The following is a 17,590-nucleotide window of genomic DNA, read 5'->3' as shown; positions in this document are numbered from 1 at the left end:
GACCAGGGGCCATAAGAATCTCAGTTCTCTTACATACTTTAAAGTCAAGGAGCGTGATACCTCCCATTTTTTGTTCAATAAGATTGTAATTATGTAATTACAATTATTAATTGTAACTATGCAGAGCATTTTGTAGTTCCAAATATAATTATTTTTGCTTTAATTTCTAAAAAGCATGTCATTGAGATTTTGATAGGTATTTCGCTAAATATGTATTGCTTTAGGTATATGACCATTTCACTGGTTAATTCTTCTGTGCTTAAATATCATGAAATATTTTCCCATTTACTTGTGTTTTCTAACTTTTCATTTACTTGTGTTTTCTAATTTTTTTTTTTTTTTTTTTGGTTTTTGGGCCACACCCGGTAACGCTCAGGGGTTACTCCTGGCTATGCGCTCAGAAGTTGCTCTTGGCTTGGGGGACCATATGGGACACCGGGGGATCGAACCGCAGTCCGTCCAAGGCTAGCGCAGGCAAGGCAGGCACCTTACCTTTAGCGCCACCGCCCGGCCCCCATGTTTTCTAATTTTTTAAAAATATTTTTACAAATTTCATAATACAGACCTTTCATCTCCTTGGTTATCATACTTATGTATAAGAATTTTATTTTCTATATTATATAAAATTATCAGAAAAATATGGTAATTTAATTTTTAGTAGTACCTTACGTTAAGTAATTGATTTATGTATTGTTATATATTGATGTTACAGTGATGTTTATCACATTGTAATCTTGTAATACATTATACTGAACATCTTATCTCTATGGTTTATTTACTACTAGTTACATATATACCCTTGAACACCATCCATTTTATTCCATCTTCTGGTAACCACCATTTTATTGTTTTTTTAAATGTTTGGCTTTTAAACTAAAAACTTTTTTGTTTGTTTTTGGGTCATACCTGCTCAGTGGTTGGTTACTACTACTGGCTCTGCACACAGAAATTACTCCTGGTGATGCTCAGGGGATCATATAGGATGCAGGGGATTTACCCATCAGTTGCTTGCAAGGCACAAGCTCTATTTATTGTACTATATCTCCAGCCCATTTGACTCGAACCACCGTCCTTCTGCATGCAAGGCAAATGCCCTACTTCCATGCTATCTCTCCAGCCCCATTTGATTATTTTAAAGGTCTGTCTAAACTTGGGCTGGAGAGGTGGCCTTAGAGATAAGGCTTCTGCTCTTGCAAGTTCTAACCTAGGATGGACAGTGGTTCGATCCTCCTGCATCCCATATGGTCCCGCCCAAGACAGGAGCGATTTCTGAGCCCAAGACAGGAGCGATTTCTGAGCACATAGCCAAGAGTAACCCCTGAGCGTCAAACAGCTGTGGCCCCCCCAAAAGAAAAACAAAAAAAAGTCTGTCTAAAAGCTATAGCCTACACTTTCCTCTGATAACTTGCTTTACACACTGTACTCGTGTCCACCAGCTGTTACAAATGATCATAAATTTTCTTTTTTTTTTAATTTTTTTTTTATTTTTGGGTCACACCCGGCGGTGCTCAGGGGTTACTCCTGGCTGTCTGCTCAGAAATAGTTCCTGGCAGGCACAGGGGACCATATGGGACACCGGGATTCGAACCAACCACCTTTGGCCCTGGATCGGCTGCTTGCAAGGCAAACGCTGCTGTGCTATCTCTCTGGGCCCCATAAATTTTCTTTTTTAATGTATGGATAATATTCCTATTATCTAGAGCAGGGGTCTCAAACTCAATTTACCTGTGGGCCGCAGGAGGCAAAGTTGGGGTGATCCTTGAGTGCAAAGTCAGTAGTAAGCCTTGAACATTGGGGGTGTGTGACCCAAACAACTAAGACAAAACAAAACAGAAAAAAGATTCCTCTAGGGCAGGGCCACAAAGTGTTGTACAGAGGGCCGTTTGCTGTTTGCGGAGACCCCTGCTCTAGAGGGAGTATGTAGATACCATATTTTATTTTATTTTATTTTATTTTATTTTATTTTATTTATTTATTTATTTATTTTTGGTTTTTGGGCCACACCCGTTTGACGCTCAGGGGTTATTTCTGGCTATGTGCTCAGAAATCGCCCCTGGCTTGGGGGGACCATATGGGATGCCGGGGGATCGAACCGCGGTCCGTTCCTTGGTAGCGCTTACAAGGCAGACACCTTATCTCTAGCGCCACCTTCCTGGCCCCTAGATACCATATTTTAAAAATTTTGGGGGGAACCTTCCAGTCAGGGCTCAGGAGTTCCGGGGGCCATTCCAGTGATGTTTAGTCAACCAGAGGATTCCATACTAAGGCTGGATGCTGCACCACTGTTCAGACTTAGTGATGTTATGAGCCACCCAGTAGCACTTAAGGGCCATGAGGGCAACCAAATGGTGCTCAGGAGTCTTCAGGGCTCCTCTTGGCAGTACTAGGGTGTGGGACACATGGTGCCAGAGATTGGATTCAAGACTGCACATGCCGGGCATGAACTCTGAACTGTCTCTCTGGATCCCTTTCTGGGGGTGTTATAGAGCTCACACTATGTCTGGTATTTTGATGAGAGACCCTAAATACTTGTTTGGATCACACCTAGTGGTGGTTGAGCGGCTCTGTAGTACAGGGTCAAACACAGGGCTTCTGGGTGCAAAGAGGTACTTGAGCCTGTGAAACTATCTCCCTGACCTAGTCATTGAATTTTGATGCTTATATAATGTATCTGAGACTTCATTTTACTTTGAAAAGATTTATATTGAGTTTGTGGGTATGTAGATTAAATTTCTTTTTCAGGTTTGGGAACTTTCCAGCAGTTAGTTATTTGAAGTAGATCTCAACTTCCCTTTTCTCCTCTTTCTGATATACCTCCCTTTTTGGGCAGAGGGTCCACACCTGGTGGTGCTCAGGGGTTACTCTTGACTCTGTGCTCAGAAATCACTCCTGGCAGCCTTGGGGGGGGGCATACGGGATGCCGGGGATCGAACTCGGGTTCTTCCCGGGTTGGCAGCATGCAAGGCAAATACCACTGTGCTATCACTCTGGCCCCTCTGATACATTTTTTATGTTTTGTTTTGTTTTGGATCACACCCGGCTACTCCTGGCTCTGTGCTCAGAAATTGCTCCTGGCAGGCTCGGGGGACCACATGGGATGCCGGGATTCAAACCACCATCTTTCTATATGCAAGACAAATGCCCTATCTCCCATGCTATCTCTCCGGCCCAAACCTGCATCTTCTAATACATAACATGCTACTTTCTTGCTTAATAATTCAGTGCTTTTCTGTTTATATGCACATTATAATTGAAAAACCATTTATTGATGCTTAAGATACATTTTTAGCATTTATAAGCACCTAGGAAAACATTATTTTAAATTAAAATGCTTTTAACTAAAATACATGTACCCTGACATCTTTCTTTCTTTTTTTTTGTCTGTGTGTGCGCACTCATGGGTGTATATCTTACGGGAATAAGTGATACACCTGTTGAGACACAGCAGCCTATTAACAGTGAAATCTTGGGCCAGAGTTCAGTTGCAGAAAAAGAACCTGCAAATGGAACACAAGATTCAGGACCAGCCAAGCAAGAAAAAAATGAGGTATATTTGCTTTATCTAGTGTCTTTCAGAGTTAATCTAAAGAGAATAACAGTATTTGGAATACTAGTATTCATTAGTAGTTCATTTTCTCTCTTCTTAAATAATATAGAGTGGTTTTTTGGTAATTGTATAACGTGTAGCATTTTTAACAGGTGAATTTATTAATGATCTAAAATACTACAAATAACATTAATCTTACATTTTAGTTCTCAAGTAATTCAGCTCACATTAAATGTGAGTGACTTGTTTTTTTTGTTTTTATTTTTGGGTATTTTTTGGGCCACACCTGGTGGTGCTCAGGGGTTACTTCTGGCTCTGTACTTTGCGCTGGCTCTCTCCCAGGTCAGCCATGTGCAAGGCAAAAGCCCTACCGCCGCGCTATTGCTATTGCTCCAGCCCCATGTAACTTGTATTTTTGAGTTAGATATTTCTGATTAGATTTAATGATACTTACGATATAGAATAATGTTTTTAAAAAATTTTTTTTATTTTGAATTATGAGAACAAAGATGCAAAGAAAGAGGACAAGGTAAAGTTACAGTGGAAGGACAATCACCCATAACATAATTCTCAGAAGAATTCCTCTTGCTGATATCTTATCTTTGAACTTTCAGCCAAAGAACGTTAAGATAAATAAAACAGAATCCATGTACAATTACTTTGTTCCTCAAGTCCCCAGATTGTAACACATTATAATATTTCTTAACAGCACACAGGCAATCTAAAGCCATAAAACTTATGTAATTCCTTAAACATTAGAGGTATAGTATATTTTACATTTCCATGTACATGCATATTAGCTTAAGTTAACCTCAAATTTTAAGTGTTTTTTTTTTTTAAGGATTAGAGTCAAAGGAGCACAGTAAAAACGGTGTTAGAGTGGCAATTGTTGTTTGCATAGGCCCACCAAAATATGAGAGGCATGGAAAGGAATAACCTTGGCCTAAATACAAAGAGATCCTACCCCTGAAGTTTCCTGTTATAAGACCAACTCTAGGCTCCAGGCAAGTTATCGTCCAATTCAAGACATTGTCCGTAGTGCCAACACACTTTTCACAGTCTTTGTTGTTGGTATCATGTTTCTGTATTAAAGATCCTGGAATCTGCATATCCTACATTGAAGTCATGATGTGGAGCGTCTTCTCGTTTCACCTCACCATTAAAGGGCAATGCAGGAAGCCCTGTCCTGTAAGCAGGTCGTTGTTGTTAAGTCTTCTCAGTGTTAAGGGAAGTCTCTTTTGAGCAGGTCGATGTCTGAGCAGTGGTAGGGTCTTCCGTGGTAGAGGATTGCTTCCAGGTGATGTTATAGACAAACCTGTATGTTTCATGGATGGCTTCCCTGGTTCAGGGGTGAATGGAAAATGCCCTTTCTTCTGAGGTCTGTGCCAGGTCATTATGTCAATGTTCAGGGTGTAAGGTCCCTTTGCACTACAAGATTTGTGTATTCCAATCTCTATTAGATAGGATCTTATTTGTATGTATAGTATTTTCTCATTTTAATGTGCCTATGCAAAAAAGGAGCAATGCCATGTGGCGTTATTGGTGCATATGGGGGACATAAGAACAAGTCCAATAATCCCATGACATTCATAAGCATTCAATCATAAGCATTAAACTGGGGGACTCTTTCACCAAAATTCCTTGTTGAACAGCTCATAAAGAGAAGATAAAAAGTGGTTAGAATCGTCATTGTATAAGAGAATATTTAGTAAGACTTATAGTTGTCAGGGAAAAACAAAGTATTTTAAAGACATACGTGTCCATTTTATGTCTTTTGAAACAGTTCAGGGTTGTTACACACAATGCACGGCTTAGGTCTGTGATTAGGATTGTGCAATACTGAAGTTAAAAGAGTAATGTGGGTTAATGATGTTTGGGTGAGAGAGTTAAGGAGTAAAAATGAGCTTTGAAGGGGTATGGAAAAGGGCAGAATACAAAATGGACATTCTGGATACGCAAAACATAACATAAAGATAAGGAATACTCTTAATATGGTTTTCCATATGCAGAGTGGTCAGAAATTGCCAGTGACAAACTTAGCGCAAACAAGCAAATCTCAGCACACCCCAAGTTAGGACCAACCATTTCTGGCCACCTGGGCTGCCACCCCAGAAGGCCTGGAGGCCGGGGGCAGAAGAGGGGAAGGCTGGGAGCCTATCAAGGCTCCCAGCACACCCAAGTTAGGGAGAACGCCTTCCACATGGGGTCTCCCCCAACCCCATGCCGGCTAGAGCTAGCCTCCAGCTCAAGAGAGGATAGAGAGAGAGCCGGAAGGCAGGATCTGCCCGCCCTACGCCCTGTGCCCTTCCCTCCCTAGAGCTGAGGGAAGGGCGGGGAAAGCTTGGGACCCCATCCAGGAGGGACCCCCCCACACACACCCACCTTGTCTGGCTGCCTGGGCTGCCACCCCAGAAGGCCTGGAGGCCGGGGGCAAAAGAGGGAAAGGCTGGGAGCCTTGATAGGCTCCCAGCGCACCCAAGTTAGGGAGAAGGCCTTCCACATGGGATCTCCCCTAACCCCATCTAGAATAATGTTTTTATCTAAGTATTACATTTCCAGATTTTTTTCCTTTGTTATTTTGAGAATATTATATAGTGGGGGTCAGAGCGATAGCACACCAAATAGTGCATTTGTCTTGCATCCTTCTAGGAGTGATTTGAGTGCTGAGCCAGGAGTAATCAATGAGGGTTCCCAGGTGTGGCCCCAAAATAAAAATATAAAGAAGGGGCTGGAGAGATAGCTTGAAGGTAGAGCATTTGATTTGCATGCAGAAGGACAGCGGTTCAAATCCCCGCATCCCATATGGTCTCCTGAGACTGCCAGGAGTTATTTCTATTTTTTTTTTTTGGGGGGCCACACCTGGTGGTGCTCAGTGGTTACTCCTGGCTGTCTGCTCAGAAATAGCTCCTGGCAGGCACGGGGGACCATATGGGACACCGGGATTCGAACCAACCACCTTAGGTCCTGGATGGGCTGCTTGCAAGGCAAACACCGCTATGCTATCTCTCCGGGCCCAACCAGGAGTGATTTCTTTTTTCTTTTTTTTTTTTTTTTGGTTTTTGGGCCACACCCGTTTGACGCTCAGGGGTTACTCCTGGCTATGTGCTCAGAAATCGCCCCTGGCTTGGGGGGACCATATGGGATGCTGGGGGATCGAACCGCGGTCCTTCCTTGGCTAGCGCTTGCAAGGCAGACACCTTACCTCCAGCGCCACCTACCCAGCCTCCCAGGAGTGATTTCTAAGCACTGCCGAGTGTGACCCAAAAACCAAAAAATAAATAAAAAAAGAAAAAAGAAAAACCAAAAACAAAAACAAAATAAATATATATATAAAGAAAAAGAGGTTATATTGTGAAGAAGTATATAAATTTTTTCTTATAGTATGCCACTTATGAAAGTATTGTTTTCCCTTGAGGGCCACACCTGGCAGTGTTCAGGGTTTTACTTCTGTGCTCATGGATGACTCCTGGAAATTCTTTTTTTTTTTTTGGTTTTTGGTTTTTGGGTCACACCTGGCAGCGCTCAGAAGTTACTCCTGGCTCTATGCTCAGAAATTGCTCCTGGCAGGCTCAGGGGACCAAATGGGATGCCAGGATTCAAACCAATGATCTTCTGCATGAAAGGCAAACACCTTACCTCCATGCTGTCTCTCTGGCCCCAATTTTGTTGTTGTTGTTGTTGTTGTTTTTGGGTCACACCCGGCAGCACTCGGGTTCCTCCTGGCTCTACGCTCAGAAATCACTCCTGACAGGCTCAGGGGACCATATGGGATGCCGGGATTTGAAAACTGTACTTCTGCATGCAAGGCAAACACCTTACCTCCATGCTATCTCTCCGATCCCACTCCTGGCAATTCTTTTTTTTTTTGGGGGGGGGCGTTAGGTTTTGGATCACACCTGGCAGTGCTCAGGGGTTACTCCTGGCAGGCTTGGGGGACCATGTGGGATGCCGGGATTCGAACTAATGATCTTCTGCATGAAAGGCAAACGCCTTACCTCCATGATATCTCTCCAGCCCCCACTTCTGGCAATTCTTTTTTTTTTTTTTTTTTTTTGTGGTTTTTGGGTCACACCCGGCAGTGCTCAGGGGTTATTCCTGGCTCCAGGCTCAGAAATTGCTCCTGGCAGGCACGGGGGACCATATGGGACACCAGGATTCGAACTGATGACCTCCTGCATGAAAGGCAAACGCCTTACCTCCATGCTATCTCTCCGGCCCCTCCTGGCAATTCTTAATGGACCATATGGGGTGCAATGTTTTTCTCTTCTTTTGAGCTATACCCAGCTGTGCTTGGTATAGTTGTTGTTTGTGCTCAGGGGTCGTCCTGGCAGGACTTAGGGGACCTTATGGGGTCTTAGGATTTGAACCTGGGTTGACTATATGCAGGGTCAGTACCCTGCATATAGACTATACCCCACCTACTGTAATCACAATCTTTAAAAAAATATATTGGCACACCAAATTATGAAGATGCAAGAATGACGTTCTCCCCTCTATCAAGGAAAAAAAAAAATTCAAAACAGGACTGAAGAAATAGCACAGGCTTAAGGTGCTTTCCTTGCATATCACCAATTTAGTTTAAGACCTCAGTTTAAATCTTTAAATCCCTGGCACTGCATATGGTACTCTGTGAACCTCCAGATGTCACTCCTAAACAAAGAGCCAGTGGATTAAAGACCTTGGGATTAAACCAAAATATTTAAATACATTGAAGAAAACATCAGAACTCTCCAGGAAATTGACCATAGAGGTATCTTCAACAAGATATGACCACAGAGGCAAAGACAACAAAAATAAACAGGGCCATATCAAATTAAAAACTTCTGTACAACAAAAGAAATTCAGTCTGCAATAGAAAGACACCCTACTGAATGGGAGAAAATATTTGCAATAGTATACTAGATAAAGAGCTCATATTCAAAATCAGTGTATAAATCAACCACAGAACTCAACAATAACAAATTCAGTGAAAGCATCTAAAAATGAAGAGAGGATATATTGATGACCAGGAGGCATATGAAAAAGTGATTATTGTCACTCATGATTAGGGATATATAAGTCAGAGCAACATCATTATAGTATCACATGCCACTGAGAATTAGCACATATCAAAAAATCTGGATATAAACAGTATTGGCATGGTTGTGCTGCTGTTGGTGGGAGTGTCTTCTGGTTTTTAATCTGGAGATCTTTGCAAAAAATAGGAAAGGCTTCCGTACTACCCAGTGATACCACATCTTGGCATCTATTTCTAAAACACAAAAACATTCGTAGTGCTCAGAGGTTACTCCTGCTCTGTACTCAGAAATCCGTCGTGGCAGGCTCGGGGGACCATATGGGATGCCAAGGACTGAACCTGGGTCAGCCATGTGCAAAGCAAACACCCTATCCACTGTGCTATTGCTCCAGCCCTCCAAAAAAGTATTTTAACTCTGGTTTCACATAACCTTTCATAAGTGGAATAAATGTGTGTTAACACACATTGTATCAACATCCTCAATTCTTAGAAAGACAGCTATTTGGGCCCGGAGAGATAGCACAGCGGCGTTTGCCTTGCAAGCAGCTGATCCAGGACCAAAGGTGGTTGGTTCGAATCCCAGTGTCCCATATAGTCCCCCGTGCCTGCCAGGAGCTATTTCTGAGCAGACAGCCAGGAGTAACCCCTGAGCACCATGGGGTGTGGCCCCAAAACAAAACAAAACAAAAACAAAAAGACAGCTATTTAGTAAACATACAGGATGTAGACAGTTAATTTTAGTGTTGGCAAAGAAAGACGGCCTGAGGAATTGGACTCTGGAGCTATTTCATGGCTCATGTTCACTGCGGTCTAGAACCAATCAACTTCTATATATGTTTGTGGATGCATCCTGAGTCAAGGAAATTCTGGCTCATATGGTATGTTTAGCTTGTGATTCTGGATCATATCCGATAGCATAAGCACTTTTAGTCTTGGTTTACTCTTAGCTATGTGCACTGGCTACTCCTGACTGACAGTGGAGACCACATGGGGTGTTGGGAATCGATTTATCTCTATGTTTAGCTCTTAAAGACACCACTAAAGACCAGAGCTATGGTATATTGTAGATGAGGTGTTTGCCTTGCAGACAGTTGACCTGGGATTCAATTCCCTATACCTTTTCTCTGTCTTCTTTCTTTTTTTTTTTTTTTTTTTTTTTGGTTTTTGGGCCACACCCGGCGGTGCACAGGGGTTACTCCTGGCTGTCTGCTCAGAAATAGCTCCTAGCAGGCACAGGGGACCATATGGGACATCGGGATTCGAACCAGCCACCTTTGGTCCTGGATTGTCTTTTTTCTTTTAGGCGCTGTGGTACAATACATATCACTTTACTTCCTTTCAATTCCTAGTTCTTTTCCAGAGTGATTATTTGCAACTGTTATCGTCATAATGGTCCTTTTGTCATAACTTTTGCATATCTATTAAGACCTATCAGTATTGTTGTATTTCTATATTTTTTTTTTGGTTTTTGGGCCACACCCTTGATGCTTGTGTTACTCCTGGCTATGCACTCAGAAATCACTCCTGTCTTGGGGGACCATAATGGGACTCCGGGGGATCGAACCACAATCTGTCCTAGGTCAGACACTTGCAAGGCAAATGCCTTACTGCTATGCCACTGCTCCAGCCCGAGTACTGTTGTATTTCTAAAAGCAATGTATGACCCAGCATTTAATGACATTCAGTGAGGCTGCATACTCAATCATGGTCTGCTAAAATAAGTGATTTTTTCTAATATTTTTAAGCTTCGAGATTCAACAGAACAATTTCAGGAATATTATAGGCAAAGATTGCGCTATCAACAACACTTGGAACAGAAGGAGCAACAGCGACAGATCTACCAACAAATGCTTCTTGAAGGAGGTGTGAATCAAGAAGATGGTCCTGACCAGCAACAAAATCTTACTGAACAATTCCTTAATAGGTTGGTTGGTCTTGTCATTTGGTCATTTTTAACGTACAAATAAGTGCTGTAAGTTACTAACAGCATGCACTAATATAGTTTGAAATTTTTTTTTTTTTTTTTGGGTTTTTGGGCCACACCCGGTGACGCTCAGGGGTTACTCCTGGCTATGTGCTCAGAAGTTGCTCCTGGCTTGGGGGACCATATGGGACACCGGGGGATCGAACTGCGGTCCGTCCAAGGCTAGCGCAGGCAAGGCAGGCACCTTACCTTTAGCGCCACCGCCCGGCCCCATAGTTTGAAATTTTTTTGACTTTCTGAATATTGCAAGTAACATGGAGCTGCAGTTTTCAGTTACAGCTTTCTGATGCCTCATCTAGTTTTGCCCTTCTCTTTAGCATCCTTTGGCATTTAAGAATTGAGAGCAGAAAGGTGTGGTGGTTCAAAAAAGCAGAAGCTGCCAGTAGTTAGCTAGGCATACCCAGTTCTGTCCAGAGTAACTGAGCCCCTAAAGGACAGACTTAGCTTCATTTTCCCTGTTTTCTTTGTTTGTTGTTGGGCTACAATCAGTGGCATTCAAGGATTACTCCTGGCTCTGCACTCAGAAATTACTCCATGGGGCCTGAGAGATAGCATGGAGGTAAGGCATTTGCCTTGCATGCAGAAGGATGATGGTTCGAATCCCGGCATTCCATATGGTCCCCCAAGCCTGCCAGGAGCGATTTCTGAGTGGAGAGCCAGGAGTAACCCCTGAGCACTGCCGGGTGTGACCCAAAAACCAAAAAAAAAAAAAAGAAACTACTCCTGATAGGGTTGGGGGACCATATATGGGATGCTGGGACTAGAACCCTGGTTGGTTGTGTGCAAAGCAAATGCCCTACCACTGTACTATCTCTCTGGCCCCATCTATAGTATTTTAATAGGGCAGCCTCAACAGTCTAATAGAGGTACCAATATAAATCCCACAGACAATTAACTGCAAGTTTTTTCTAAGGTGAAGTCAACCCTATTTTATTCTTTTTGTTTGTTTGGGTTTTTTTGGGGGAATCGAAATTGGATCAGTCAGGCATGTCAAGAATTCTACCTGCTATACTATCGCTTAGGCCCTGAACTGTATATTTAAGTAAGTTGTGAGGCTGGAAGGACACTACAGCAGTTATGGACACTACAGCAGTTAAGGTGCTGGCCTTGGACTTAGTTGACCTCAGTCACTTAGTTTGATTTCCAGCCCTTCATATGATACTTATTCCTGAGCATGGAACCAGGAATAAGCCCTGAGCACTGTAGGGCATGACTCAAAAGCAAGGGTTGTAGAAAGATTTCATGAATTACTCCTCATTCTGTGCTCAGGGGTCACTCTTGGTAGTGCTTGGGGAACCAACTCTGGTGCTAGGTATAGAACCTGGATTTGTCACATCCTGTGCCAGGAGCGACTTCTGAGCTTAGAGCCAGGAGTAACCTTGAGCGTTGCCGGGTGTGGCCCCAAAACAAAAACAACCAAAAAATGTATGCAGCCAGACCCAAGAAATAGTATATTGGTAGGATGCTTGCTTTGCACATGACCAACCTGGGTTCGATCCTTGGCATTGCATATGGTCCTCAGAGCCACAACAGGAGTAGCCCCGAAGCATCATCAGGTGTTGTTCAACACCCCCACCCCACCCCCCCTACCCCCGCAAAAAAAAAAAAAAAAAAACAAACTCAAAGAATTAGGCAGAAAACTGGGCAGATAAATCCAAGGTCCTGTGAATATGCCTTGTATGCAGGAAGCCCAGGTCTAATTCCGGGAACCACCAGGAGTGACCCTGAACACTGACCTAGGTGTAATCCATGTTGATCAGGTGTGCCCCAAATCCCCCAAATTATTTGTACAGAAAAGTGTAGAAAATAAAACGTAAAGAGATGGGCAATAGCTCCAAGGGCTGAAGTCATTGCTCTGCATGCAGGCGTCCCTACTCAACTCACTGCACTGCTTTGCCCCTTTACTATGCTACAAGTGATCTCAATACTAGCCAGGTGAGACCCCAAGGGACTGCTGGGTGTGGCTGCTCCCTCAAATAAAATTCTATAGTAGAAGGAAAGAAGAAACAGATTCCCTTCCTCAGTCCTTCCCCACCCCTTTACTCCTCTTTCCCTCCCCTCCCCTCTCCTCTTCCCTCCCCTCTTCCCTTCTCCTCCCCTCCTCCCCTCTTCCCCTCTCCTTCCCTCCCTTCCCCTCTCTTCCTCCCTCCCCTCCCCTCCCCTCCCCTCCCCTCCTGTCCTCCCCTCCCTTCCCTTTCTCTCCCCTCCCTTTTCTCTCCTCTTCTCTTCTCTCCCTTTCCCCTCTCTCTTCCCTTCTCTTCTCCTCCCTCTCCCCTTCCTTCTCTCCTCTCCTCTCTCCCCTCCCCTCCCCTCTCCCTTTCCCCTTCCTTCTCCTCTCTCCTCCTTCCCCTCCCTTCTTCTCTCCTCTCTTTCCCCTTCCCTTCCCTCCCTGCTTCTCTTCTCCTTTTCCCCTCCTCCTCTTCCTTCTCCTCTTCCCTCCTTTCCCCTCCTTCTTCTCCTCCTCTCCCCTCCCTTCCCCTTCCCTTTCCCCTACTCTCTCCTCCCTTTCCTTTCCTCTCCCTTCCCCTTTCTTTTCTTCTTCCCTCCCCTCCTCTTTAACTTCCCTTCCCCCACACTTGTTGGTGCTCAGGGCTCCTGACACTGCATTCAGGGTCCACTTGTGGGACCATAGAATGCTGGAGATTGAACCCAGGATGACTATGTGCAAGGCCAGTGCCCTATCTGCTATGTTATCTGTTTCTGGCCCCCATTTTTCTGTCTTAATGATAAAAGATATATTTAAAAAGTCAGTGATACCCATTATACTTTTCTCTTTTACATGGTATAATGTAGGAAATTTTAGGTTTTCTTTCTGTGTCTTGATAATGTTTTAAGCTGTTGTGATCATTTTAGTTGTGATAAATTTTAGTTCTAAACATACTCTAGATTATATGTCAAATGTAAATATATATCTTTTTAACGTGTTCAATCTGTATGTGTCTTAGGAATGTGATTTTACTTATTACTTATTTTGGTTTTTGGCCACACCTGGCAGTGCTCAGGGGTTACTCCTGGCTCTGCTCAGAAATTGCTCCTGGCAGGCTTGGGGATGCCAGGGATTGAACCCAGGTCTGTCCTGGGTTAGCCATGTGCAAGGCAAACATCTTACCACTGTGCTATCTCATTACAGCCCCAGGAATGTGATTTTATTTTATTTAAAACTTTATTGATTGATTAGTTGATTGATTGGTTGTTGGGCCGCACCCAGCGGTGCTCAGGGGTCACTCCTGGTTCTGCAGTCAGAAATTGCCCCTGGCAGGTTGGGGAAACGACCTGGGTGCCGGGAGTTGACCCGGGATCTTCCTGGTCAGCCGCATGCAAGGCAAATTCCCCACCACTGTGCCATGTCTCCGGCCCCAGGAATGTGATTTTAAACTATTTTATTTACTTATTTTTTTGTGGTGCTTGGGATTGAACCAGGTTTTACACATGCATGCTATGTGCACTGCTTCTGACTCCTAGTTTTTATTTTAAAATGTTTTATTTTACAGGTCCATTCAAAAGCTTGGTGAATTAAATATTGGAATGGATGGTCTTGGTAATGAGGTATCAACACTGAGCCAGCAATGCAACGGAAGCAAAGGCAATGGTTCTAATAATTCTTCTATAACAAGTTTTGCTACACCACCCCAAGATTCTAGTCAGAGAGGACCACATGATGCTTCAGATATCCTCACAAGCACTCCTCGAAGTTCCGGGTCAACAAATCATATACCTTTTCTTGAGGAATCACCTCCTTGTGGCAACCAAATGTAAGTACTTGGTTTTTGTTGTTGTTGTTGTTGTTTTGGGCCACAGCTGGCAGTGCTCAGGGGTTACTCCTGGCTCTACACTCAGAAATCACTCCTGGCAGGCTCGGGGGACCATAGGGGATGCCGGGATTTGAACCACTGTTGGCCACTTGCAAGGCAAACGCCCCACCGCTGTGCTATCTCTCCAGCCCCAGTACTTGGTTTTTTTGAAAACTGCAAATAAATAGAAACATTGTAAGAGCTAAATTTCTTTTATTTATTTATTTTTTTGATCAATATCTAGTGATATGCAGTGCTTTTTCCTGGCTCTGTTGAGGGATTATTCCTGTTGGTGTTATGGAACCTTATGCAGTGCTGGGGATTGGACAGGGCTCAATTGCTTGTAAACAGTATTATTACCAACTGTATTACCAACTGTATTATTCTCCACCTTTGAATCTATCTTTGGAACCTCATACATAGTTTTCAGAGTTTATTATCTAACATTATTTTCTAATTTGCCTTCATCTATCTGTATTCCTTTATATTCCTAGGTTTCTCAGTTTCTCAATGGTCTTCATTCTGCTTTTCTTCTATTTTTCATTTTCTCACTCACACCAAGACATTTCAGTTCTTGGGCTCGAGAGATAGTTCACCAGGGAGGGTATTTGCCTTGCACTCAATGACCTGGGTTTGATCCCCAGCATTCTGTATAGTTCCTCGAGTCTGCCAGAAATGATTTCCGAACACAGGACCAGAAGAAACCTCTGAGTGCCACAGGGTATGGCCCAAAAACCAAAAAGAAAAAGAAAAATACATTCTATATAAGCAAGTTTATTTAAAGCTTTAAGATCTTGGATTATTTGATTGTTTTTGTTTTTGGGCCACACCCGGCAGCACTCAGGTTACTCCTGGGTTGGCCTCGATCAAGGCAAATGTCCTACCATTATGCTAATTTTTTTTGTTGTTATTTTGGTCACACCTGGCAGTGCTCAGGGGTTACTCCTGGCTCTGCACTCAGAAGTCGCTCCTGGCAGGCTTGGGGAACCATATGGGTTGCCAGGAATCAAATCCAGGTCCATCCTGAGATCTTGAAATTTTGTTTGTTTTTCTTTCTTTTTTTTTTTTTTTTTGGGTCACACCCGGCGTTGCTCAGGGGTGACTCCTGGCTGTCTGCTCAGAAATAGCTCCCGGCAGGCACGGGGGACCATATGGGACACCGGGATTCGAACCAACCACCTTTGGTCCTGGATCGGCTGCTTGCAAGGCAAACGCCGCTGTGCTATCTCTCCGGGCCCTGTTTTTCTTTTTTTTTTTATTTTGTTTGTTTGGTGTTTTTTTTTGGGGGGGGGTCCACACCTGGCAGCACTCAGGGGTTACTCCTGGCTCTGTGCTCAGAAATCGCTCTGGCATGCTCAGGGGTCCATATGGGTTGCCGGGAATTAAACCCAGGTTTGTCTTGAGATCTTGAAGTTTTTTTTTTTTGGTGGGGGGAATCACACCCGACAGCACTCAGGGGTTACTCCTGGCATGCTCAAGGGACCATTTGGGTTCCCGGGAATCAAATCCAGGTTTGTCCTGAGTCTGTCATGTGCAAGGCAAATGCCCTACTGCAGTGCTATCTCTCCCCCCAAGATCTTTTTTTGTTTTGTTTTGTTTTGTTTTTGTTTTTGTTTTTTTGGGCCACACCCATTTGATGCTCAAGGGTTACTCCTGGCTTAGTGCTCAGAAAGTGCCCCTGGCCTGGGGGGACCATATGGGATACGAGGGGATTGAACTGTGGTCCTTCCTTGGCTAGCGCTTGCAAGGCAGACACCGTACCTCTAGCGCCTCCTCACCGGACCCACCGCCTAAAATCTTGAAAAAAAATTTTTTTTTTGGTTTTTGTTGTATACCGGCAGCGCTCAGGGGTTACTCCTGGCTCTACGCTCAGAAATCGCTTCTGGCAGGCTCCAGAGGACCATATGGTATGCCAGGATTCGAACCACCATCCTTCTGCATGCAAGGCAAAACGCCTCACCTTCTCTGGTCCCAGATCTTGAAGTTTCAAGCTTTATTTTCTCCTTGGCTCTTTTTTTATTTGTTATTTTGATTAATTTATTTTCAAGTTTTGGGTTATGCTTGGTTGTACTTAGATCTTACTCCAGGCTCAGTGATCCCTTTTGACAGTAATAGGGAACCAGAACAATGCTGGCCATTGAATTGAGGTTGACTGCATGCATTTGAGGTAGGCTGCGTGCAAGGCAAATGCCCTACCATTTTTGCTATTTCTCTGCACACATATACTTTTTTCTATTGGTACCTTTCAAAAAATTATTTTTGGGGCCAGAGTGATAGTACAGTGGGTAGGAAGTTTGTCTTCTCTGATCCTGGTCTGGTCCCTGGCATCCCATATGGTCCCAGAGCCAAGAATAACACCTGAGCACAAGTGTGCTAACTCTCTGGCCCATGTATTTGTCTTTTGAGCCACACCTAATGATGCTCAGGGTTTACTCTTGGCTCTGCATTCAGGAATCAAGCTTTGGCAGTGTTAGGGGACCATATGGATGATGGTGATAGAACCCTAGATCGACCACATACAAGGCAAGCGCACTACCTACTGTACAACTCTTTGGTTCTGTTTTAATCTCCTAAAATGACTTTTTGCTCCTTTGTAACTCTAATTGGTTCCCTGAGTCCAGTGTCTTCTGTGCATAGTCAGAGAATAATTGACTAGGGTCAGTGAGAGAGAGTAATTCTCCCGATTAAGAGATTGAAAGGATAAATTAATTTGGTGTTTGCTTTGATATTCAGATTAAACTTTTACTGATATTCCAACAGCTCATCTGAACATTCGGTCATTAAGCCAACTCTTGGAGACACATCAGGAACTCTATCAAGGTCAAAAGGGGAAGAGGTAATACTTTGGGGAAGAAAGTTTCACTGTGCTTCTGTATGCTTGTAATTTTTGTTAATGTTGGTTTATCAATAGGTTACTGGTCGTGACTCTGGCAAAGAATCTGATGTTATTTGCTATTCTCAAAATTCTGGGGTAATAGCCTAATAATTACTACTCTCATCATTTTTCCTTGGGCTTCTCATCATTTTTTGCTTTAGACAAGCCATTCTTTATTTACTGATATTTATGTAGCTTCTCATTATTTTTTGCTTTAGACAAGCCATTCTTTATTTATGTAGCATTATTCACTCTAAAGTTTTAATACACAAAGACATTTCAGATACTTGAATCAAAAAGTAGTATAGTATCGTTTTGTTACACTGAATTACACAGGAATTTCAAATTGAAATTTGTCCATTGAAATTTACAGGCT

General features: G+C 43.3%; 1 protein-coding gene across 1 annotated transcript in view; it reads left to right on the top strand.

The window, feature by feature from the left end:
- Positions 1-17,590, top strand: part of WDR47 (WD repeat domain 47) — a 47,197-nt gene that overhangs the window by 15,018 nt on the left and 14,589 nt on the right. Inside the window, 4 exon segments of the mRNA XM_049765670.1 lie at positions 3,424-3,547; positions 10,310-10,488; positions 14,040-14,300; positions 17,100-17,175. Of these exon segments, the coding sequence (XP_049621627.1) occupies positions 3,424-3,547; positions 10,310-10,488; positions 14,040-14,300; positions 17,100-17,175 (640 nt within the window).

The sequence above is a fragment of the Suncus etruscus genome, chromosome 19 (assembly GCF_024139225.1).
Source record: "Suncus etruscus isolate mSunEtr1 chromosome 19, mSunEtr1.pri.cur, whole genome shotgun sequence".
NCBI lineage: Eukaryota > Metazoa > Chordata > Mammalia > Eulipotyphla > Soricidae > Suncus > Suncus etruscus.
Note: the sequence above shows the minus strand (reverse complement) of the source record. Positions and strands in the feature narration are given on the sequence as shown.